Source organism: Miniopterus natalensis, chromosome 3 (assembly GCF_054644295.1).
Source record: "Miniopterus natalensis isolate mMinNat1 chromosome 3, mMinNat1.hap1, whole genome shotgun sequence".
NCBI classification, from domain to species: Eukaryota; Metazoa; Chordata; class Mammalia; order Chiroptera; family Miniopteridae; genus Miniopterus; species Miniopterus natalensis.
The window spans coordinates 71,936,229-71,961,295 of record NC_142083.1 but is presented as its reverse complement, the minus strand read 5'-3'; the positions used below and the strand labels follow the sequence as shown (position 1 = coordinate 71,961,295).

The window sequence follows — 25,067 nt, the reverse complement described above, 5'->3', positions numbered from 1 at the left end:
AATCAGATTTCTTTTTAAAATAATGGACAAAAATCAATATTTACCCAGGTTTTCAAAAAAACTTACAATCAAAAACTATAACACTGCACTAACTAGCTTTGTAGCCTAGAGTGCAGGATTATCTTCTGTGTACATAACATCCTTCTCATTTCCAAAACATGCACACCAATGTGCTTCTCAGTGTTAAATGCTTTAAGTAACATTACATTAAAATATCAGTTTTGCCCAGTGTGGCTCAATGGTTGAGCATCGACCTATGACCCAGGTCACGGTTGGATTCCTGGTCAGAGCATATGCCTGGGTTTAGAGCTCGATCCCCAGTAGAGGGCGTGCAGGAGGCAGCTGACAGATGATTTTCTCTCATCAATGATGTTTCTCTCTCCCTCTCCCTTCCTCTCCCTGAAATCAATAAAAACATATTTTTTAAAAATCTAGTTTTTTCTCTGTCTTTGATCATTCCACTTACTAAGTTCACAAAATTTTTATCTTCAGTATGTACTGTAGCATAGCATGGGTGGTCTCTGCATGGTCACTGGCCAAGGACTTAATACCCATGAAAGATGATTGTGTAGTAATCAAATGATTTATAATCACATGTTTTTTCCAGAGTAAGTTAATAAAGGTGCTTTTCATTGTGCAAAGAGAAATCAAGATCATTTAAACAGTGCAGCGTCTAAGTAACAGTTAAAATACTAATAAAACACATTTCTGGCAATGTTTTTTATCAGTCTATTCTGTTTTTGTACAAATTTATTCTGTTTTTACAGTTTAACTGGTCAAGGCTGGACAAAATGGTCTCTGCTCAGCAATTTCAGGCCATAGCAGACAAAAGACAATAACCTATTTTTTATTTTTATTTTTTAATTTGGAAGGAGGGGGAAATGTTTAGATTTTTATTTTGTATTACTATTGTTTTAAAGAACAACTGAGCAAAGCTGTACCAAAGTATCTCTTTAGATCTTAAGGATGCCACAATATTGTTTCCAGGTAGACTTGAGGATGCTCAAATATGAACACTCTTTGAAGAGGGAAATGCTCCATTCCCTTAACTATATCTAATGTATTAAAAAGTTGAAAGTAACTACTGATGTTCTGTTATTTGCAGATTCTGAATTTGCTAAAATAATTTTCTGGGCATAAACCACAATCACATCCTTCCATTCATTAGACAAATACTAATCAATTTTATCAAGCGCCATACCTGGTATTTTCCAGCCATTCTAGAGTTGATATTTTTTATAGTAGAGACCAGAGATGAAAGGTAGGTCTTCTAACTTTAATCCAGGGCATTTTCCAGATAGCATCTATTAAATTAAATGCTTAACCAGTCAATGGAAGGTTAGGTGTCCTTTCAAAAATACTCTTTTCAATTCAGCCTTTCTGTGAAAATCAGTTTCCTAACGTGTAAAATGGAGATGATAATCCCTGCTTCCAATACCATCCCTTGGAGTCTTGATGCTCTCTAAATAAAAACTAGTTTGTAATAAGAAAGCCACATAAAGCAGCTGAGGCTTCTAGCATGATACAACTTGATTATAATACAGCAATTTTAAATTTAAGTGCCAGTGCCACATTAGAAATGTGAGAATGTGCCCTGGCCAGTGTGGCTCAGTTTGTTGGGCATTGTCTCATGCACTGAAAGGTTGCTGGTTTGATTCCTGATCAGGGCACATGCCCGGGTATCAGGCTTGATCCCCAGTAGGGGACTTGCATTGGGGGCAGCCGATCAATGTTTAGCTCTCACATCAATGTTTCTCTCCCTTCTTCTCTCCTTAAAAATCACTAAAACCGCCTGGCCGGGTGTGGCTCAGCGGTTGAGCATCGACCTAGGATCCAGGAGATTGCGGTTTGATTCCCGGTCAGGGCACATGCCCAGGTTGTGGGCTCGATCCCCAGTCGAGGGCGTGCAGGAGGCAGCCGATCAGTGACTCTCATCATTGATGTTTCTCTCTCTCTCCCTCTCCCTTCCTCTCTCTGAAATCAATAAAGATGTATTTTTTTAAATCACTAAAATCATTCTAGAAAAAGAGAGAGAGAGAAAGGTGAGAATGTGACTCAGTTATATATTTTGAAAGAATTAGTAGAAAACTTATTCCTAGGTGGCTAATGCCTGGGCATTTTCAACAAGAACAAGACTACACACTCAGCTGACCCTGGTGAAGCAGGGGCAGCAGCTTCCCTGGAGCTCCACATGTTCTCAGTGCCCAGCCAGTGCTGCTCCTGTGGCATCTGTGGAGAAGATCAAACCTACGGTGTGATGGGAGGGCTAAGGCCCTCACCAGTTCCTGCAACTGGGGGTCCTCTTCCTGTCCCCTTACTGTGTCTCTGAAATACATTCTGCATTAAATCTTGATCATGTTTTATGGACCCATTGTGAGTCTATGCTTCTGTTATATGCCATTTATTCAGAAGAAAATTTGCTTTTAGCATAACCTCTGCAACTAAAAAGTTGTTCTTAAACTAATACGCTAAGTGATATAGTTAATGTAAAGATTGTGTGAGATAAGGTATTCATTTACAAAAAGCAGAAAACAAGGTTGATTACTGAAGATGAAGAAAGCTACAAAGAAAGAAAAATTATGAGATTGTTTTAGGTTTTCATTAAGACAAAATTATATCTATTGGTTAATCATTCTCATGCTGTCACAAAATATGAGTCAAACAATGACTAACCCCACTAAATGAAGACTAGGGAACTATACTCTGTCTGGCATTCATATCTGGGAAATACAATTTATATATCCCAATCACAATTCATGTACCTTTTTACACAGTAACTCAACCTTACTAAATCATCTAAAGTGACAGAAAAAAACACAAACAAGGAAAAATGTGGGGATACAAAATTTTAATGCATTTAACAACTGTTTATTCAGAAGAAGGTGCTATGTGCAAGGTAGTAGCTATGGTATTTAGAAATTTTAAAATATGCAAAAACCCTGAATCAGGTTATCCAACTGCAAATTATTCTGGAAGACCACATCATTTAAATGCTAAAAAATTCTGGTACCTACAACTACCAAAAAAGTTACAAGTCCAAATTAAGGAAGATCGCACATAAATAAAACCAATACAATAATCCCTTCCAGAAGTTAAATTCTATCCCAAATTAACGCTTGCACTAAATGAAAAACAAGATGGAAAAGCCTATTTAGCAGTGTAACAAGCTGCCTTAGCAAATATACTTTATTTCCACATGTGCCCGAGCAATCCCCTTACAATTCCTATAAAACACTTGGAAAATACAACAGGGGAAGGGATTCAATTGAACATCCCAGTTAAATTCTGGATAAGAACTGGTTTGTAGGTTAGGAAATAACTTGGTTTTGCATATTTGGGGGTGAAGTGAAGCCTAGTAGAGAATCCAACACAATTCAAGTTTACTGTGATATAAACCAGATTTTATGCTAAGTAATATTGCAAGATATAACAAAATAGTAGTTTTTCAGCCTTCAAGAAACATGAGTTTCTTATAAAATCTGGTTGTACATCATCTAGGTCTAGTTACCCATTACCTATGTGATAAACGAAGAGTTCTTAGTATGTGAGACCCTCTTAATCTGTCAGGCTTACTTTATTAACAGCTGCCATTTACTGAAAGTCTACTGTGTGCCAGACGCTTTCCTAATGCTTAGGTGTCCTATTTTCCTGAGCTGGGCCATCTTTGAGAAGGACTATTCCCTCCATTTAACAAATGAGGAAACAAGTCTTTTTAAGAAGTTAACTTACCAAAATCATACATCTATTAATGTGGCAGTGCAGAGAATCTTCCAAATGGTAGAATTACAGGTTACAGTGAGCCAAGCAAAATTATTTTGGGTATCTATTTTCGGCAAGGGGACAAATGACAGACAAATCTCCCAACTCAGGAAACTTTCCTGCTCAAACTTCCCAATTCCCCAGCTATTTTCACTCATTACCTTGCTCCATCCTGCCTCTGCTTCCAAACCTAAAGGCTTCTGACATGACCTCATAAAAATGACATTAGTTCTGCACTGGATGGCACCAGAGGGAATTTTTTTTTTTTTTAAATCTCTGTGCTTTGTAGAAATTCCTCCGGGGTCTACAGTGCCTATGACATTCTGCCCTACAGGATTGTTATAGACAGCTACACCGGGCCACCTATGGAGTAGAAAGAATTGCTAGTGTCTAGACATAATCCATCTAGAAGGCATGTCAAATGTTTATGTATGAAACTGTGTACTAGATAGACTTGTGTGTTTTACTGAACTTTGGAAGTTTATTTGGAGGCTATTGTGGTATAGAGGGAAGGTAAAATAGGTGAATCATTCAGTTTATTTGTTACCTAGGATTTTCTTTTTCCAATTAAAAATCCACATTAGGCCCTGGCTAGTGTGGCTCAATTGGTTGAGCATCATTGGTCTGGTGCACCGAAAGGTCGCCAGTATGGTTCCCAGTCAGGGCACATGCCCAGGTTGTGGGTGCGGTCCTGGACCATACAGAAGGCAACCAATCAATGTTTCCCTTTCACATCCATGTTTATCTCTCTCTCCTTCTCCCTTTCTCTCTCTCTAAAATCAATAATAACATATTAAATAAATAAACCCACACTGGCGGCTCAAGCTAGCAATTTCTTTCAGTCAAATGTTCCAGATCATACTAGGTTCTTTCTTCCCTTATATGTTTTGCCATTGCAACCTCCTGACCTCAGCCCATATACACATCCACACCCTTTCAGAAAGGCTTGAAAAATAAAATTATCCACACAGAACTCTTGAGATTTGTCATCAATGTTTTGTTACCACACAGTAAGATTTGACATGATTAAAAAGTAAAGGCAAATATTAGTCTGTTTAGAAGTGATGTCTCTGTAATTTTCTAATCATAGACCACTTTCCTATTTCTATTAATTTTCCTTAAAGTTTTTTATGCACCTTCAAACTCCTATCCTTTTAAGTTAGAAATTACTAAAAGAGCTCCAGCTAAAATATTGAGATAATAATATTGCTTGATTGATGACATACTGGTTTTAAAATATTTTCTCTCAAGGGACTTTGCTGCTCTCTCTGCCTATAACACACTATGAATATGGCTGGGCTTCTTCTTACCCTTTAGGTCTTAGCTTAAAAGTAGCCTCCTCTGCCCAGTTCCCCCTCTGCATAGCTTCTCCTCATGAAGAATAAATTGTAGCATCTCATACAATGAGATAAAAATGGAATAGCAATGAAAATGAATAAAGTACAAATACAAACAGTGAGCAAAAGATGGCAGATCAACGTACTGTAAAATTTCACTTATATAAAATTTTAAAGCAGGCAGAACTAGACTACAGTTGACCCTTGAACAATGCAGAAATTAGGGGGCACCAACCCCAGCACAGTCAAAAATACACATGTAACTTTTGCTTCCCCCAAAACTTAACTAATGGTCTACTGTTGATCAGGAGCCTTACCAATAACATAAACTATGTCAATTAACATATTTTGTATGATATATGCATTATATACTATATTCTTACAATAAAGTAAGCTAGAGAAAGGAATATTATGCAAATCATAAGGAAGAGACAATACATTTATAGTTATCTATTGAAAAAAATCCACATATAAGTGGACCAGCACAGTTCAAACCTGTGCCATTCAAGAGTCAACTGTAATATTCTTCAGGAATACAGAAAGGTAGTAAAAGCAGTTTTGCAGGGGGAAGGGGGATCAGCACAAAGGCCCAAGGAAAATGATCACCTTTAAGTCATGACAGCAGCTACTTTGATGGAAGGATCAGAAAAAGCACACTGAGGGTTGCTGAGGGTGCCAGCAATGCTCTATTTCTTGATCTAGGAGGTGATCATTTGATTGAGTTATATATTTATGGTTTTTTTCTCTGCTATATTCCAGAATAAAAAGAAAGACTTCTAAAAGAGTAAACAAAAAAAATGTGTTAAGTGTTTGGTAATACTGCCTGACATTAACAGACTAGGTGCTAAATAAACTTTGGCTATTATTATAAACAAGAAATAAGTGATGTTATTGCAACTGCCCATGTCATGAGTTTAAGTAACTAGATGCTGAACAAACACATAGAAATACTGCAAAACATCATTCATCTAGACTCTGCTACATAGTTTCTTATAATTTGATATTGGCAGAGTTTAAGATGATCTCTGGAAGAATAAAACAAAAATAATGAACTTTACATAAAAACATGGCATCACCATTCTGCCTGGTAAGAAAGGATTTATCACCTATACCATCGGCAAGTCAGTTGGGTATAGTGTGGAGAATGTGGCTTTGATGATCAAAGATCATACTACCAGAAAAAACTTTTAAGAGGATTGTAGAGTGAGCTACCGTCTTTTTTAAGACTTTTTTTTTTTTAATTGATTTTGAGAGTGAGGGAAAGGGAGAGAGAGAAAGAAACATCAATGTGAGAAGGAAGCATCGATCTGCTGCCTCCTGCATGTCCCGCACTGGGCATCAAGCCCACAACCCAGGCATGTGCCCTAACCAGGAATCGAACCAGCACCTTTCGGCACATAGGACGATACTCAACCAACTGTGCCACACTGGCCAGGGCACTAATAGAAATGTTCTACAACTTCTCTATAACTAAAAACATGCTTAGTAAATGATAGCTTCCTCCCTTCCCTATTTCCTTTAGTGGCAACTGATATGCACCTTACAGCAGGACTAGCTTAGGTTCATGTTGGATTGCATAGTCTGAGAATAGAAGCAAAACCTCTGGACCTAGCTTTAATTAAGCGAATTAAATCTTTGCTAATGACAGCCAAAGGAGCAGGAATCTTTATTTCAAGGCACTGTTAATATACAAGAGTTTGTTTTGTTTACAAGCATCTTATTATTGATTTAAATAAACCCAAAATTACACTTCAAAAATGTTAACGTTTACCCAAAAATGCAATTTAAATTCTAAAAACAAACCTCTGAAATAAAGTATTAATAAAGATACTTTAAAGATAAAAGTTTCTAATATAGTTTAACAGCATCTGCTTGATACTAAGGTAAGCCAAACTGTTAAGTTAGTATCCTGAAACATAGCCAAATGAGTAACTAAAAATGATGCATATATATGCAAACTTAGATGCCAAATGGCTGGATTTATTCTAACAATTTTTTCATCAAGTACTAGCCAATTATTTCATCCCAAAGCTACCAACATTTCCTAGCCGTGCTGTCGGTGATTGGTGTATTCAGTGTAATGCTCCCCATACAGACTACTCTCTCAAAACAAAGTATTGTTTTACAGGAATCCAATCTGCTCTGGTTAACAATGGTCTATTAATATCCAGTGGCATTAATGCAAAGCTCAGAACTCAAGTGCCACAGATAAAAGTGGATGGTGTGGCCATGTGACTTTACAATGAACCAAGTCAGAACTGCTGATTGCAGTCAAAGAATTCAATCCTCTACCTAACCCATCATGTTCTTTACTAATCTCCAACACTGAGATACAACAGAAGGCATCAAGAATAGCATAATCATGTATCATTTCACATCCTATACATCTTGCTAATGTTAACAAGGTAATAACTTGAAAATATTTTATTTCAAATTACAAGAAAATTTGTACCTTCCAGTATCAATTAATGTTATAATGATGAACACTGGCCAGTGTGGCCGTTGGTTGAGCATTGCCCTATGCACTGAAAAGTTGCTGGTTTAGGACACATGGCTGGGTTGTGGGCTTGATCCCTGGTAGGGGGCATGCAGGAGGCAGCTAGTCAATGTTTCACTCTCATATCGATGTTTCTCTCTCTCTCTCCCCTCCTTCCTCTCTCTAAAAAATCTTAAATAATAATAATAATAATAATAATAATGTGAACTACATTTCAAATTGTTTTATTTTTTAAAATAGGAACAATCAACAAATTGTCCAGGATATAAATACATGACTAGCGGAATCATAAATGGGCAAAATATCATAAAAACAATATACATGGAGAAAAAGGTAATAACAAAAATTACATTTGCTGCACAACATGCACTTGGTATTTCATGGATTTCTCACATGAATATGATTATTTCTCACTACAAAGTATCATTTTCTATAGAAGGAAACTGAGGATCAGAGATGGCAAATCCTTTTTCTGAAGGTCACAAAGTATTAAGCGGAAAGACCAAGATTCAAATTCATGACCTAACAGCTTAGAAAAGAACCTAAGACAAATGGACAAAAAGCAAAGACCAGAGAGGAAATACTCTTCTTGATAGAGCTGCTCGGGGTGAGATCCTGGGGTTTCCTGCCTTTTTAAACTGAGAGCATTCCCCAAATTTGTGTAACTTGGAAGGTTATAAGGCCTTATTAGCTTGAATTATCAGAGAAGAGAGCCCAAAAGCCAGCAGAGGAGATGGAAATTAGGTGGGAATCTCTAGGAAAAAATGGAATTATAACAAGAGTAAGCCCCAAATCTCACTTGACAATTAAATTACACAGGTATAAGGGAGACCAACCTCCTTCCCCCAGGAGCCACGCTAAAAAGCAGCAGCTGGAAACCAAAAGAACAGAACAGAAACATCTAATGCATAAGGAGGAGAGGATCCAGTTCAAAGTTTGAACCCAGGCAAGTTAAATACCTGTAGGAACAAGAAACAATAATCCTTAGAAAAATATAAACCACCACAGCCTTAAGTCACTACAGTATACTATCTACACTTCTAATTTTCACCCAAGATATCACTAAACAGGAAAATATAACCCATAAATAGAAGGAAACAAACAACAATCATTAGAAATTAACTTCAAGTAGGTCTGCATGTTAGATTTAGGAGACAAAGACTTCAGGTATAATAAACATGTTCAAAAATTAAAGGTAAGTATGGTACTAGTGAATAACAGAAAGGTAACCTCAACAGAGAAATGGAAGCTCTACTTAAAAAATTAGAAATTCTAGACCTGAAAATCACAGTAATTAAAATGAAAAATTCACTAGATGGACTCAACAGCAGAATGGAGATGGTAGATGGAGGAAGCAATGAAAAGCATTAACTTACAAATTCAAGAAACTTAACAGACCCAAAAAGAATACACACAAAGAGAAACACCCCCATGCAAGTCAAATTGCTGAATGCCAAAGGTAAAGAAAAAATCTTGAAAACAACCAGAGAAAAAAAACATATATACAGATGAGCTCTCTTCTTACCAGAAAAAATGATGGCCAGAAGACAATGGAAGTACATACCAAGGGCTGAAAGAAGACAACCCTATCAACCAAGAAGTCTATATCCAGTAAAACTATCTTTCAAAGGTGAAGTGAAATAAAGACATCCTCAGATTATCAAAAACAAGGAATTTTGTTGTCAACTGAACTCCGTTACAAGTACTCATGGAAGGGAAATAGTTTCAGATGGCAACACAGATCTACATGAAGAAATTAAAAATAAACATCATTCTTTTCTCTTTTAAAGCTACATGAATGTTGAAAACAAAAATATAACACTGTATTTATTGTTGGGTTTTAATTTATATGACAAGAACACTAAGGAAAGAAAAGTATTGTTTCAAGGTTCCTATATTTTAGCAGAAAAAATTCAAAATTCTAAGTAGAGCAACCACTAAAACAATAATGCAAAGAGATATATAACTAGAAAGTCAATAGAATAGTTAAAATGGAATACTAAAAAAATGAGAGAAATGAAAAACAGGTAAGAAAACAGAAAACAGATAGCAAAATACCCGGCCTAATTATAACCAAATCACAATAAATATAAGTGGACTAAACAGTCTACAAAGAGAAAATGGAAGTTACAGTACATGTATCATATGGTACATGTGTAAGTGTATCATACAACCATTTACTTAAAAAGGTTAATATAGGATACTATGGATAATATAGGATACTTTGATAATTTATTTCTTAATAATAAGTTATTTAATGCTAGGTGAGAAGAGATATAAAATTAATAGTTTAAAATGCACATAAAAATAAATAAATGTTAAGAATTTTAAAACTATTTCTCTATTTTCTATCCCTTCTATATTATTTTCTTTCATAATAAAACAATAAACATTTTAAATAAAAGCACAATAAAACCCTTGAGTAAATTCTTAAAGTGTTGGCTTTTAAAAGGATTAATCCTGCCTGGCCGGGCGTGGCTCAGCAGTTGAGCATTGACCTAGGATCCAGGCGATCCAGGTTCCACTGCCGGTCAGGGTACATGCCCAGTTGCGGGCTTGATCAATGACTCTCTCATCATTGATGTTTCTATCTCTCTCTCTCTCTCTCCCTCTCCTTTCCTCTCTCTGAAATCAATAAAGATATATTTAAAAAAAAAAAAAAAAAAAAGGATTAATCCTCAGCCTTGGATGACTTGAGACTGAAATTTTCCAAAAATGTGTAGTTGGTTGACTCTATTTTTGTATGAAATTTAAAAACTGTTAGCTGGAGATGCTGCAAAAAGCAAAACTCAGGTCCTATCTTTGCATCTACTCTAAAGGGCTATTCTATGCTGCTATTTTCTGAGGACTTTGTTTCTGCTTTCCTCATTTTCTGTCTCTACAATATGCTGGCTATCTCTGGATCCACCTTTGCCAATGTTCTTTTTCCCTTCTAACCTGCCTTGGTTTTGGAAAACAGCCCTATTTGTTATAACTACATATAAAGTGTAACTATACAGTCCCCAAGTGCAGGTGTGGTGAATCCCTTTTATGTGAAAGCCTTTCTATTGTCATTGTTATTGCTTTGCTTAATTACTGAATCAGCTTTGTTTATGATCAGCAAATCTGCCAAATAATTGAGACTGAAATAAGTGAGACAGTATAATAATTTCTCCAAGTCTACAAGCCAAATCTATTATTTCTAGAAATTTCTAGGTAAGCCAGTACTGAGAATAATTTATCATAAGGCTTAGTCTCTAAAATAATAAAGCCTGATTGTCTATGTCTGAAACCATTAGGTTCTACAAAAAGAGGTAATATCTAGGCTCAACTCTTCCACATGAAATTATCAGAATTCAAACTTAACAGTACTTTTATGCCTGAATTCCCTGTAGGATTTTAATAGGCCACTTAATAAGCAACATTTATGTTTGCCCCAATATCTCACATGCAAGCTTTCATTAACAGGCCTAGGTTTACCTCCAGCATCTACTACTTACTGGCTGTGAGATGTGGGCAAGTTGCTATTAGCCTCTGAATTTGTCTATCTGTAAACTACCTGGTTTGGCAGGTTATTGTGCCCAGACAAGAGAGAGCTCCTGAAATATGTCAGATGTTCAATAATGGCTGGCTGGTATGGTTCAGGTGGTTGGGTGTTGTCCCATGCACCAAGAGGTCACTGGTTCAAATCCCAGTCAGGGCACATGCCCAGGTTGCTGGGCTCGATCCCCAGGAGACAGCCAATCAATGTATGTTTCTATCTCTCTCTCCCTCTCCCTTCCTCTCTTAAAAAAAAAAAAATTTAAAAACTGTATTTTTTAAGATTTTTAAAACGGGCAACTTAATACAACTCAGTATACAGTTATATAATGGTTAAAGCTAGATCTTTGATTGTTAGCACTTGTCTATATAAGGGTATTTCAAAGTAGAGAATCAGCACATCAAAGAAAATGACTTATGTACTACAGTCATAGGGACAACCAAAGTGTAAGACTCTCAACATGGTCTGGGACACTGCTTCTCAAACCTGGGAATCACCTAAAAGTTTATCAAAAGCTACTTATATATTCTTTGGAAGAGAGACATCTATAATTTTTCCCCAAGTGATTCTTTTAGAAATGTGGGAATCACTGGTTGAGAAGAAAAGGATGGGAAGACAGAGACCTAATTTCAAAAAAATTCAGCTCCACCAAGTATTAGTTATGTGGCTTTAGGCAAATCACAACCTTACAAAATGGGACTGCTACTCCAAGACCGTCTGAAAACCCATCTCCTCCAAAGATAAATTTGAAGACCAAATACAGATATGCAGCTTAACAGTGCTTTAGAAACTGTAACAATTCACACAATATTGAGAAATTCTACAGCCTTTCCAATTAAAGACCAGATCTCAATTCTCAGATAGAAGAAAGATAAATTCCCCTGATTCAACAAACACTTCATTAAAGGGCCTATGTTCTAGAAACCTTTGAGGAAGAATCCCATACAAAATTAGAAGAAAGTTGAATGCTAATCATTTTAAACTCGTGGTATTTATTGTGGAAGAAAAACACAGAACAAATGAGAAAAGGAAAAAAGTTCCCATGACAGTAATAGTAATCTGTGATATCTCCACTGTCCAATACAATAGCCATCAACCACATGTGGGTAATAAGCACCTAAAATATGGCTCGAGTAAATTAACCAAATCTTTAATTTTAATTTTAACTGTGTTTAACAGCCACATGTGACTAGTGGTTACAGTATTTTCAAAAACACAACCCTAGAACATTTAAAAATTTAGGTCACACTTTTGGGACACATGGAATAGGGAAAGGCAGAAGAAATGGAAGAAAAAAAATTAGAAAGATTCAATTTATAAGACACTTTCTTATATTTCTTTTTGAAGATTTTTCTGCTAGGAAAAGATATATCCATAGAGTGAAGCTGAGTAGTACAAATCTTTGGAAGTAACACCAGTTCAGAATAAGAATGTTTGCTGCAAGTTCCAGCCCTAGTTCTGCATGTTACAGGCCCTATGATTCAGCACAGGTTCCTTAGGTCTTCTGCGCCTTAAACTCCAACTGTGCAAATCAGGGCAATATGCCTGTCAAATGAACTACAGAGAGTCTAGATAACAAATGTAAGGTATATAAAAGAGTTTAAGATTATTTTGTACTACATTAATTTATTTTTAAAAAAATAGTTCTATTCAACATATACAAGGTACTATGAACATAATGATAAACAGCCACAGATAAATAGCCTGCTTCTCATGCAGCTTGAAGTTAAGTCCAGTTGACTCAAATAACCACATTAATAAATATACATCACTAAATGAAATAAGCTTTAAGGGAAAAGGGGCTTGTCCTACATTGGAGGGCAATAAGGCTTCCTCTCTGAGGAAATAAGGATTAAAGTGAAATCTCTAAACTGAAAAAAATAAAATAGTAAACTAAAAAATGAAAAGTTAATTGTGTGCATGAGGGGAAGGGAGGAAGAGTTCACAGACAGCATCACAAATATTTCCTAAGGCCAAAGGTATTGTGCCCTTGAGTAACAAAGGTGATAGGACTTGGAGATGAATTGGATGTGGAGGAATGAAAGAAAGAGTCAAGGATGACTCATAGGTTTCTCACTTGTGCAATATGATACATGGTGGTACCATTCACGGAGACATAGGACACACTGAAAGAAGGCTTGGGTTGTTTTGTTTCTGAAGGGGGAGGGAGACAATCATAAGTTTGTGATCCTGGGGTGCCTTTGAGATACAAAGCAAAAATGTTCAGCAGGCACTGGATTCCTAGAACTCAGAAAAGGGGTATGGGTGGGTAACAAAATACCTAGCCTATAGACAGATAATATTATGTAAGGAGAGAAGAAAGAAGCCAGAAACAGAAGAAAAGCCAGAATCAGGCCTTGAGACTGGCTAAGTTTAGAGATAAAGGAAACTGCAAAAGACACTGGGCTAAAAGAGCCAGAGAGAAAAGTGAAAAGACAGAGAGTGATGCCCTGACTGGGTAGTTCAGTGGTTAAAGCATCGTCATACTGCACTAAGGTTGCGGGTCCCACCCCATCAAGGCCCATACAAGAAGCAACCAATGAATACATAAATAAGTGGAGCAGCAAATCTATGTTTCTCTCCCTCCTTTTACCTCTCTCTAAAAAAAAGTGCTATTAAGGAAGTCGAGTAAGTGATAAAAAGACTTCAAAAGAACATCAAATGCTGCTGGAAGTTTGAATGCTGTTGGTGAGGGGGAAAAAGTGTCCTGGAATTGATGATAAGGATGGAGGTGACTGGTGACTTTAACAATTATTTAGGTGAAATTATGGGGTAGGAGTCATACTACAGCAGATGATCAAGGATCCTTTAAGTCTTCCTCCACTGGAGTAATCAAGCCTGCCCTACCAAAACCACAAAAACTCTAAAATGATATGCATACTAAACTCAAAGCTACATTGATGAAAGAACTAATTCACACCAACCCAACAAAGAACCATGCCAGTAGCTTTTAGATTTCTTACCAGATATTCCTAAATGAATATCTGATTTGTGAATGTTCAGGAACAACATAGTGAACATTTAGAGCAGAGAAATTTCTGAGCCCAAGGGTCGTACAAACACACCAGCCCATAATTAGCTTCTGCAGAGAGACAACTTTGCTTCCATGAAGCTTTTTGCTTTTCAGATTTCCCCCTTCTTCTAATTAGAAATCCCCAAGTTCTTTATCAGCTCCATGGTTTGCTGGCTTTAAGACAGCACAGGTACTGGTTCTAGTGAAAAATGGAGGAATAATAAAGCCACTGGCAGATCACTGATGTTTTGAGCTTTTTTTTTTTTTTTTTTTATTTCAGAGAGAGGAAAAGAGGGGGAGAGAGACAGAAACATCACTGATGAGAGAGTCATTGATCGGCTGTGAGCCCGCAACCCGGGAATGTGCCCTGACTGGGGATCGAACCCTGATCTCCTGGATCCTAGGTTGATGCTCAACTGCTGAGCCATGTCCGGCTGGGCTTTTGCTTCAGGATTTTAGGTAGTTTTCCCTGTTGCCATCCCTCAACACTTGCACTTTATGTTTCAACCCATTAGTTCCCCACCCCTTTGTATTCTATTTGAAAAACTACTGGTTTTCATGGCTTTACCATGAAAATAGCATAAAAGCACATTTTTATAAGACTATTTAAAACCCATTTTCTTAAGTTCTTTTCTTTCACTAACGAGTAGCTGCAATTTTATGAGTGTCTGCCCCATTATAGAACTAATTTGTAGAATGAAACCCAACTTTGGAGTCCACCTCCCAAACTTGCTCTTCCCACAGTCTTCCCCATTGCAATACCTATAGACTCCATTCTAAACAGGGGAAAGAAAACCCTGACATTAATCTTTCCATACACCCCCTTATCCAAACCATCAGCAAATCCCAACAATTCTAAACATACCCAGTATGTGAGCACCTCTCACTGTATCAAACACTATAACCTTAATAAAAGTCCTATCATCTTGATTGAAATACTGCAATAGATTTCTAACTGGTCTCCCAGCTTCCACCATTACCCCCTTACAGAAAAAGAGTCTCCACAGAGCTATCAGAATGATATTTTAAAAACCTAAGTCAGATCATGTCATGTCTGTGCATAAGACCCTTCACGGCCTCCTCCCTCACTCAGAGTAAAATCCTAAGTCTTTACCATGATCTACTATTTGTTCCTCACTACTGCTTTGACCTCCTCTCCCATCACTCTCCCCCTTGTCACTCTAGTCTTGCTGGTCCCCTTGTTTCTCAATCATGCCAAGCACACTCCCATCTCAGGGTCTCGGTGCTTGCAGTTCCTCTGCCTTGAGTGTTCTTCCCCCAGGTATTTTGCATGGGGTGATCCCTACTCCCTTCTAGTGTCTGCTCACATATGAGAGGCTTTCTCTACTCTAAAACAGCTATCACCTTCAAATTTCTTCACAATTACATCAGACCTATCTGCTCAATGTCTCCTACCATTAAATGAAAGCCCCATACTTCTGTTGTGTTCAGTGCTGTATTCCCAGCACTTAGAATAGTGTTGTTGGTACTCAATAAAGATTTGTTGAATAACCAAATTCATATTCATTTCACTTCAGCGTGGAACCAATTTGATTAGTACCATAGACTTTCCAAACACATATATGAAATATGTAATTAAAAATTAATGAAAGCAAGCGTACTCAATACATAAGAACCAAGAAACACTATTTCAGTCCTTTAGATTCCAATTGCACGGGGCTGGAAATAGGAGTATGAACACAAATACACATAGAGAAGACAGCAATTATGATAGCAGTGTACAGATTCTTTTCTACATTTTAAATCCCCAAATTTATCTTTCCTTCTACCCAGGCAGTCAGTTGTTGTATACTTGGAGAATGTATACAGTATTATGGATAAACCAGACTTCAGCTCTGGTGGCATGGGTTTAACAGGGTGAAGACTGGCAAAATTGTAATAGTCCAAGTTTGATTTGCTACACGCAAGTATTTCTTATCAGGGTCCCAACTTTACTCAATCCTGGAACTACTCTACTCTCTAACCCCAGGGATATGGCCCATTCTTGTTCCTCCAGGGTGACCTTTAAGAACTCAAGCTATATACTGAAGTAATTAGTAGTGTGTGAAATTTCTTGCCCATTAATCAACACAGCCCATTCAGAAGCAGCTATAGGAGTTAGAGGAGATAACATACCTGTTTTACAGAAAGTCCTTGTTAAATGGGAGGAATTGTCCACCCTGAGACATTCAAGAAACAAATTTTTATTAAGTGCCTATTCTCTGTATGGAGATGAATGAGACACAAGTTCAGATCCTAGTGAAAGAGACAGTCATATCATACATACATCATCACAAGAATTCCTCCTCGTTTTTATTATGTAATCATTCCACTCTCAGGAGGTCATGATAGGTGATGGTGGTAATCCCCAATGTGTCCCCCTCAACATTCCTGCCATCTCAGTGCAGGTCTCAGGGACAGACAGGAAGAAAAGATCATAAGAAAGCCCTGGCTGGTGTGGCTCAGTTGGTTGAGCGTCATCCTGTGCACCCTCCTGTGCACCAAAAGGTTGCCGGTTCAATTCCCGGTTAAGGGCATACACCCAGGTTGTGGGCTCAATCCCTGGTAGGGGGCATGCAGGAGGCAGCAGATCAAAGTTAATCTCTCACATGACTGTTTCTCTCTCTCTAAAAATCAATTAAAAAAAAAAAAAAACCTTAAAAAGAAAAAGATAAAAAGAAAGAGGAGATACTATGTCCTGGCATTAGAGTCAGAAAAACCTGGGTGTGAATTACATCTGCATCACTCTCTATAAGAGTGACACTAAGCAATTTCTTCAGCTTCTGTGAGCCCATTTTATCATGAATAAAATGTGTATAAGACCTATTTCTTAGGAATTAAATAAAAAATCCAACAAGCTCAGTCAACATAAAAGACACTTGATATAGTTGCTCTCTTTAACACCTTTTTTATTACGAAAAAGGCTAAAATAGGCCACATACTAAGACTTGACATACACAGCAGAACGCTCCCAAGTCTTGGCCTAAGGACAACTGTGCCAAGGTAATGCTACCTTTTAAAACTGTCTTAGGCCTAGCCAGTTTTGCTCAGTGGTTAGAGCATCGGCCTGCAGACTGAAGGGTCCTGGGTTCGATTCCAGCCAAGTACCTCAATCCCCGATGCAGGCTCAATCCTTGGCCCCAGTTGGGGCACATGGGAGAGGCAACCAATCAATGTGTCTTTCTCACACTGATGTTTTTCTTTCTCTGTCTCTCCCCCCCCAGCCTTCCACTCTCTCTGAGAAAGCAATGGAAAAAAATATCCTTGGGTGATGATTAAAAATAATAAAAAATAAAACTGTTTTAATGATATTTGTCCCTGGCCAGATAGCTCAGTTGGTCAGAGCATCATCCTGATATGCCAAGGTTGCAGGTTCGATTTCTGATCAGGGCACATCACATACAAGAAGCAACCAATGAGTGCATCAATAAATGGAACCACAAATCAATGCTTCTCCCTTTCTCTCCCCCCCTTCCTCTCTCTCTCTCTAAAAAAAAAATCAATAAAATTTTAAAACAACAGTGGATTTCAAATAATAGTAACAACAAACAATGCTTTAAATCCAGTAGGAGCTATTATGGATTGTATATACCATACTTTTCCACATTTGATAATCATGCTTTCCATCATACATGCTGAAGTTGTCCATCAAACAGTTATTTGTTTCTCCTCTCTCTATTTTTTCTTCTTGTAGGGGCAGGAATCACTACTTTGGGTTTATTTTTTGAAATACTTAAAAAAATCAATCCCAGGCATCAGCTTTGAAGAGTCTCTGCTTCTTGAAAACTGTTCTCACCTTCCCTGACACTGCTCTCCTAGCTGTCTCTGACCAGCCTAGCAGCTCCTCCGTAATTTCCTTTGCTAGTCTCTCCTCAATCTCTAACAGACCTTAAGACATTTTCTAGGCCTAATCCTAGTCCCTATACCTGTTCTTTTATCTACCCACTCTCCTTAAGTAATTTTATCCACAACCTTAGACACTATATATACACATACACAAATATATATATATAAATTTGTTTACATTTACACACACACACACACAATTTCTGCCCTCCTCCCTCAAAATGATTCAGGGACTAAGATGTCCTACAGGCTACTCAAACAGAATTCTCTATTCCTTCTCCGGTCTTTCCCATCTCAGGCAACAGTATTGCCAGCTACTCAGTTGCTCAGGTCCCAAACCTGGGAATCAGCTTCTCTTTCACTCCCACATCCAATCTACCTACGTCCAATTCAACCTGCTACCAAGCCTTATTATCTGTAACCCAGGGGACAGTCAGTAGCTTGGGTCTCCCTGCTTCCATTCTTGCCCCTGTCAATCCATTCTCCACCCAGCATACAGTGATATTAAAACAAAACAGATCATGTTGCTACCTTGCACAAAATCCTTCAGTAACTGGCCTCCCTATTGTTCTTTGGATATATCTCTCTCTCACCACACCATCTTCACATATGCTATTCCTTTGACCTGGAATGTTTTCCTACCCTATCATCAAGCTTTTCCTTCATGTTTCAGCTTCAATGTCACATTTCTTGAAAAAGGCTTCCCCAATCCCAATTAAAATTAGGTCCTATTATATCCTAATAGCCTATACTTTTCTTCCCCACAAAAAAGTTTATGTTATGTGTACAACTATTTGGTTGATGTATATCTAAAAAGAATCAGTATCTGTTTCCCTAATCACTGCATCATTTCACAGGGCCACAGCCATGTGTCCAATACCTAAGAAACTCCTCTCACCAATAAATATTTGATAAACAGAGAACTCATGAGTCCTGGCCCTAGAATGGCAGCATAATACAGCAAGATACACCATGGATATTTAACTATTTCCCTTCAGTTCAATTTTTAGGCAAAATACTTTTGAAAAATCACAGTGCTGGGCAATGAAAGGAATTCAAGTAGAAGGAAGACAAGTTCCCCTAACAAGTTTCTGGAGTACTTGTCTCTTTACTTCTTTTGTTCTTCCATAGTTCCTAGCACACAGTCAGATCCATGGTAGATACTTAAGCATTTAGTGACCAGAGTACTACATGATAATCAATAAAGTATGAGAACTAAATGTCACAAAATCCTACATATTATGGTTCACTGAGGGCTAGAAGCATTAGAGAACATTTGAAGAGATAGAACTCAATCTAGACAGGGTAAGGAACAACTTTTAGGGATCTGCCCAACCTATGCTATCACCCTCTCCTGCCCTCCTTCAACAGCGTAGTCAGATTTGTACTCTAACACAAAACATTTCTGTAATCCATTTGCTGAATGCTAAACAAAATTGTCTTCAATATGAGGTTCTATGTTTAGTTAACATATATTCATAAAGGACCCCAGTGGTAGATGATAAAAAACTACAAAGACTTCATTATACCACCTGTTGCATAAATGAAACTCTAAACATAACATTTGACATACTACATCCATCTAATAATGTAGGAAATTAAGAGAATCTTAATTAAGAGAATCTAAAATGGAAATCCTAGAGTTCAACTATGTACTTCCTGAAGGACCAATATAAAACTGAAATACTAACTACACTAGCAATTATTTTCCAGGCAATGAATATGGCCCTTTATGTGCATTTTTTTCCCTAATCTTCAAAATAACCCTGAAAGTTGAAAAAGCTGAGGCTGAAAAGCTGGTGACTTCAACTACTACACAGCTTACAATATAGGTGTTCTTTTTTAGACAATGTAAACTGACCCCAAAATGCCAAAACAAACAAAAAACCCCTGAAGTTTTGGAGAACTTCAAATGTTTTGTTATTGAATTGAATTTAAAGTAACAAAAGCTCTCCTAGGAAGCATACAAGTTCAAGGAATATAACATCCTTTACTTTAAGAAGCCTTTCTAAAACTTATGAGTAATTATAGAGTGCTTTACTGCCAAACTACTCAGCTTTGGTGAAATAAATCTGAAATATACCTGTATAATATTTTCAGTAATAAAAGTTCTCTAAAAAAAGGAAAATTACCTGCTACATAGCTACTTTACAAAGATTTTGAGTTTTGAAAGGAAAAAATAACAGATTTGAGAAACTACAGGACTATGAGTGTGATAAAAATTGTTTTTCTTCTGATATGACAAAATACCACAACAGAATAACAATAGTATTATCCAAAGCTAAATGATGTCAGGCTTCTAATCAATAAGCTGTTAAGGGTTAAGAAACTCTATGAATGTTACACTATCAAACATTTGGTCAAATACAGTCTTGTACAAAATGACTGTATGAGATCAAATAATCACATCAAGAAGAAATTACATACTTCTGTATTTAAACTTTTCCACACTATGGTCTTTTCAACCTGTATGGTACCAACTCTTTGCTTTCACCAAATTTCATCAATGTAGTCATTACACATTGTAAAAGCAAACTTCAAGTAATCCTAACTCTTAAAAAAGTTAAATATTAACTGAATCCCAAAAGCATCAATATTATCTCGAAATAACAATTTTGTACCATAAAGAAATAAAAATCGTATGTGGCCATAAAATAGAATTACAGAAACGGTACAGAGATGATTTTCTGTTCACAAATTTACTACCTATGTAAGACCCCAGAAAGTCTTTCTGGACTTCCTCCACAGAAAAAAACTCCCTCTTTCTCAGCCTCTCTCTCCCTCCTTCTTAATCTCGCTCTACCAAACATTTGGTCAAATACAGTCTTGTGTGAAATGACTGTATGAGATCAAATAATCACATCATGATTAGTTTTGTATAGCCCTCTCTCAAAAGGTTTACATTAAAATGGATTTATGCCATTATCAGAAACAGCATGTCTCTAGATTTATGATCTTTGCATATTCAAGATTGCAGGAATTGAGCTTTAATAATTCATGGACCACAAACACACCCTGTTAAGATTTTTCCCTCAAACACTAAAGTTCCTACTCTTGGGACCCCTAATGGGTGTACGTGAGCCATACAATACAACCTTTAAAATGAACACAGATGGTAGGTGTGTTCTCCACTCTCCCGAGACTTCACCTAAATCTCCTGCACATTCCCTTGCCGGAGTCCACAAGCAGACTGTCATTCAGAGGGATGGTGATTATGAAGCGGGAGTGAGACACAAAGCGTACGTGAGACACATTACTGGATGGGGAAGGTGGTTAATTGCAGCCTCTCCTGTATCTCGTAACTAGCCTAACCCGCTGCAAACTTTTAAGAGATTAAGTTACATTCCGCTGCAATTCCACCCTTGACAGCTAAACCCAGAAATGCCAGCGAGTCGTGCACGTCCATTCCCGCCACCTCACCGGTGGAGAGCCGGAGGCCACATCCCGCGGTCAGCGCGGACCAGTGGCTGGGAAGGAGGGAGGGCTGCAGGGGGAGGGCCGGGAGAGCTCACCTTCTCCAGCTCATCGTGCAGCTCCGCCAGGCTGGGCCGGAGCAGCTTCTCGCCCAGCTGTGCTACTGTGTGCCGGTAGTGGTCGATCCTGGGCACGGCGTCCATGGTGTTGTGGCCGAAGGTGCGCTGGTAGTAGGTGTTGGTGTGGGTGTCATAGTAGTAGTGCTGGTGGTGCCCGCTGCCGCCGCCGCCCGAGTGCAGGCTGCTGCCCTCGCTCAGCACTGTGTCCCCACCGTTCTGGAAACTCACGTTGGGCCCGTCGCCTCCGAGCCCCGCCGCATCCGACAGGCTCTCGTCCGCCGAGGAGGAGGCAGCCGGGTCCACAAAGTTGACACGGAAGCGGCCCTTGGCTTCCTCGCTGCCTTTCGCCGGCCCGCTTTCGCTGCTGGCTTTGCCGTCCACGGAGGTCCCCTTGCTCCCCGCCCCAGCCGCCGCCGCCGCCGCCGCCGCCGCGGCAGCCCGCCCAGCGTTCTCCGAGACCAGGTCCACCTGGAAGCGGCTCTGGCTCGGGGTGGGCCCCAGGGGTCTGCCCAGCCCGTCCCCGGCCGCCGAGACGCCCTCGCCGCCGCCCCCGCCGCCGCCCCGGCTAGCGGCCGCAGCATCCTCCGGCAACGAGGACACCGCCGTGCCGGGCAGGTTCACCCCGGGGGCGGCCAGCGGGGCGGCTGGCGGCGTCTCTCCGACCCCGGCCAGCTTAGGGGCGCCGGAGGAGGGCGCCGTAGGCCCCGGATCCATCCCCGCCCGACCCTCGGCGGACCCGGAGAGCCTGGCGGACTTCGCGGGCTGCACGCCCTCCGCGCCCCTGGCCGGCGGTGGCCGCGGTCGCGACGCCAGATGAGGGAGTCCGCCCTCCGCCGCCGCTCTCCGCCGCTAGCCCGGGCCGGCAGGAACGCCGGCGGCACCCGAGTCAGCGCGAGAGTGCGGCGGGCGCGGGGCGGGCCCGCTGTTTAAAGCCACGGCGGGGCCGCGGCAGTGGCGGCTCTCGCCGAGCACGCGGGAGGCGGGGCCCGAGGCTCCTCCACCCCTCAGCCCGCCCACCCGCGGTCCCGCAGTGACGCCCGGCGGACGCTCTCCGGGCGCCGCGGCGCTCCTGGGGTCCTGCGCTACCCACGCGAAAGCTGCCCGCGTGAGGGCCGCGTCCGGCCAGTCCGCGCCCCGCTTCAGGCAGCACGAGCGGCGCGATCGGAGAACCGGCCGCGCGCCGCCTGACCGCCGTCACCGGGAAGATCTCCGCGCCGCTACCTCCGCTTCCGTCGCCCTCCTCCCACCCCTCCACGTCCTTCCCCCGCCCCGCTCTGCGGTGCTGAGGAGCGGGCCCCTCGGCCGCCTCCTCTCCCCGCCTCCGGGGCTGCGGTCCACGGGCCGGCGGCCCGCACCACGCAGGCCAGGCTGCGGCCGGCGCAGGGGCGCGCGGGCCCTGCTTCTGCGCACGCGGACTGCGGATGCTCCCGCGGCGCTGCCACCACAGCGGCAGCTCTAGTGGCTTTAGCCCACTGGCTTTTCTTTCTTTCTTTCTTTTTTTTTTTTTTTTTTTGAAGTTCTAAACTCGCAGTGCTTGTGCCGAGCCGACGAGATCTCGCGAGATGCTCCTGGCCGCTTCCCCTGAGGCGCGTGGTACCCGCGGCGGTGCTGGCCCGCCGCCCGCCCGGCCTGCTCGGGGGATGCCCGCGCCCTCCCGGCTGCCCGCAGGTGCTCCGGGGCCGCGGGCGCCGAGTGCCCCCCGCGAGGCCTGCTCGGGCCCCCGCGCGCCGCGACTCCCGCCCTCGCTCCAGGCCTGAGCCGGGGAAGGCAGGGTTTCCTCCGCGCTGCCTCTGGGTGGTAACCTCGCCCCGAACCCCGGCAGCGTTAGATCCGCGTAACCGGGGACTGGTTCCCGCCGCGATGCAGTGGGTGTGTCCACACTTCCGACGGCACCTTTATTTTAAACGCTGTGATGTTTGAAGGTGAGAGAAGGGAGTTTAGTTGTGATACTTTATTGTTTTATGACGATTTTTAACTTGAGACATTTCCAAAAAGGATAGGAAGCTCAGAAATGAATATGAGAGCAGTAACTAACCGGGAGGTTTCAGCACGATGTAGGTTGTGAAGAATCCTCTGTTAATTAAAACAGAAAGGTACTCCTCTGCAGGTCAGTTTTCCCCCGTGGAAAATGTAGGGGGAAATAATTATTTTGCAACTTCCTTCACAAAATCAATTTTTAACCCAAATTCTACCCACAGCCCCACAGGAAAACAGAGAACAATGCATGGCTTCTTCGATCATTTGCCTTTTACTTACGTATTTATATTTATGTATTTTTAAATTTTATTTATGAGGATAAACACTGTCCCTTGCTGAACTCTAGAAGTATGATCAAAGAGCTGCAGGGTTTGCAGAACTGGTTGGAAATACTGTACTGTTAAGAAAGCTGCAACCAGGTTGTTTTTAAAAAGTTGTCATAACCATGATCTTATTTGACCTGCACAACTTTTATCTCAGTTTATTATCTCTATTGTAAAGATGGAAAGAGGAAGGAACCGCCCTTGGATCATGTAGCCATGGTTTTTAAATCCTCTCTAGAGCATTAGTAATATTAGCAGAAAACCAGAAGAGGCCAGAAAAATCAGGTGGTCCTTTAGGCAGTGCTGTTTTTACTAGGGGATTGCTGCCTTGGTAGCTGATCTGTGTGGTACCTCTTAGCTCAAGCTAATTAGATGGCTGTTGGAATTCAACATTCATTCAACTGCACAAATGGTAAGCACCTGGGATGGGGTGCTTTGTGTTCTGGGGATATAGCAGTGAGCAAAACAGACAACCCCTTCTCTCATGGAGCCAATTGTCTAGGGAGAGGGTGGGGGGCAAGAAATGATCAACAGGTAAAGTATATAGCATGCTATAGGAATGTAGAAATCCAGAGCATGCTTGGAGCGCTAAGGGGAATTGGATATGTATGTGAGATGGAGATGGAAAAAGTTTTCATGGATGGCCCCACTTTGAAGGTGACACTGGAGCACTGGAGTGAGGAAGTGGGTGATGCAAATATTGGAGGAAAATATCCGAGGCAGAGGAAAAGCAAAAGCCCAAAGGTGAGAGCATGTCTGACATGTTCACAGAATTTCATGTAGGCCAGTGTAACTGAAGCTGCTTAAGGGATGGGGAGAATCAAAGGCGATTAAGTCAGAGAGTTCACGGATTGGGGGTATGACAGACCAAATTGTGTAGGACCTCTTAGGCTAATGGAAGGACTTTGAGTTTTACTCTGAGTGGGATGGTATATTAGTAAAATTGCACTGCCCTAACAAATACCGTTGACTGAGTGACTTAAACAGAAATATATTTTCTTATAGTTCTAGATAGAAGCTGGGAGCTGAGATCAGGGTGCCAGCACAGCCAGGTTTGGGTGAGGGTTTGCAGAACACTGCCTTCTCATCGTGTGGTCACGTGTTGAAGAGAGAGAACCCCAGTGTCTCTTACAAGGGCACCTGTTCTATCTGATCAGGGCTCCACCCTTATGACCTCATTTCATCTTAATTACCTTCTTAAAGATAATAACTCCAATAGTCACATAGGTTGAGGCTTCAACATGGATTTGGAGGGTGGGGCA

At 40.5% G+C, this 25,067-nt stretch overlaps 1 protein-coding gene across 1 annotated transcript in view; it reads right to left on the bottom strand.

Annotated features, from left to right (window-relative positions):
- SLC12A2 (solute carrier family 12 member 2) overlaps positions 1-22,421 on the bottom strand; it is an 83,930-nt gene extending 61,509 nt beyond the window's left edge. The window contains exon 1 of the mRNA XM_016217787.2: positions 21,485-22,421. Coding sequence (XP_016073273.2) covers positions 21,485-22,219 — 735 coding nt within the window. The 5' untranslated portion in view covers positions 22,220-22,421. The remainder of the gene's footprint in view (positions 1-21,484) is intronic.
- Between the last annotated feature and the right edge of the window lie 2,646 nt (positions 22,422-25,067).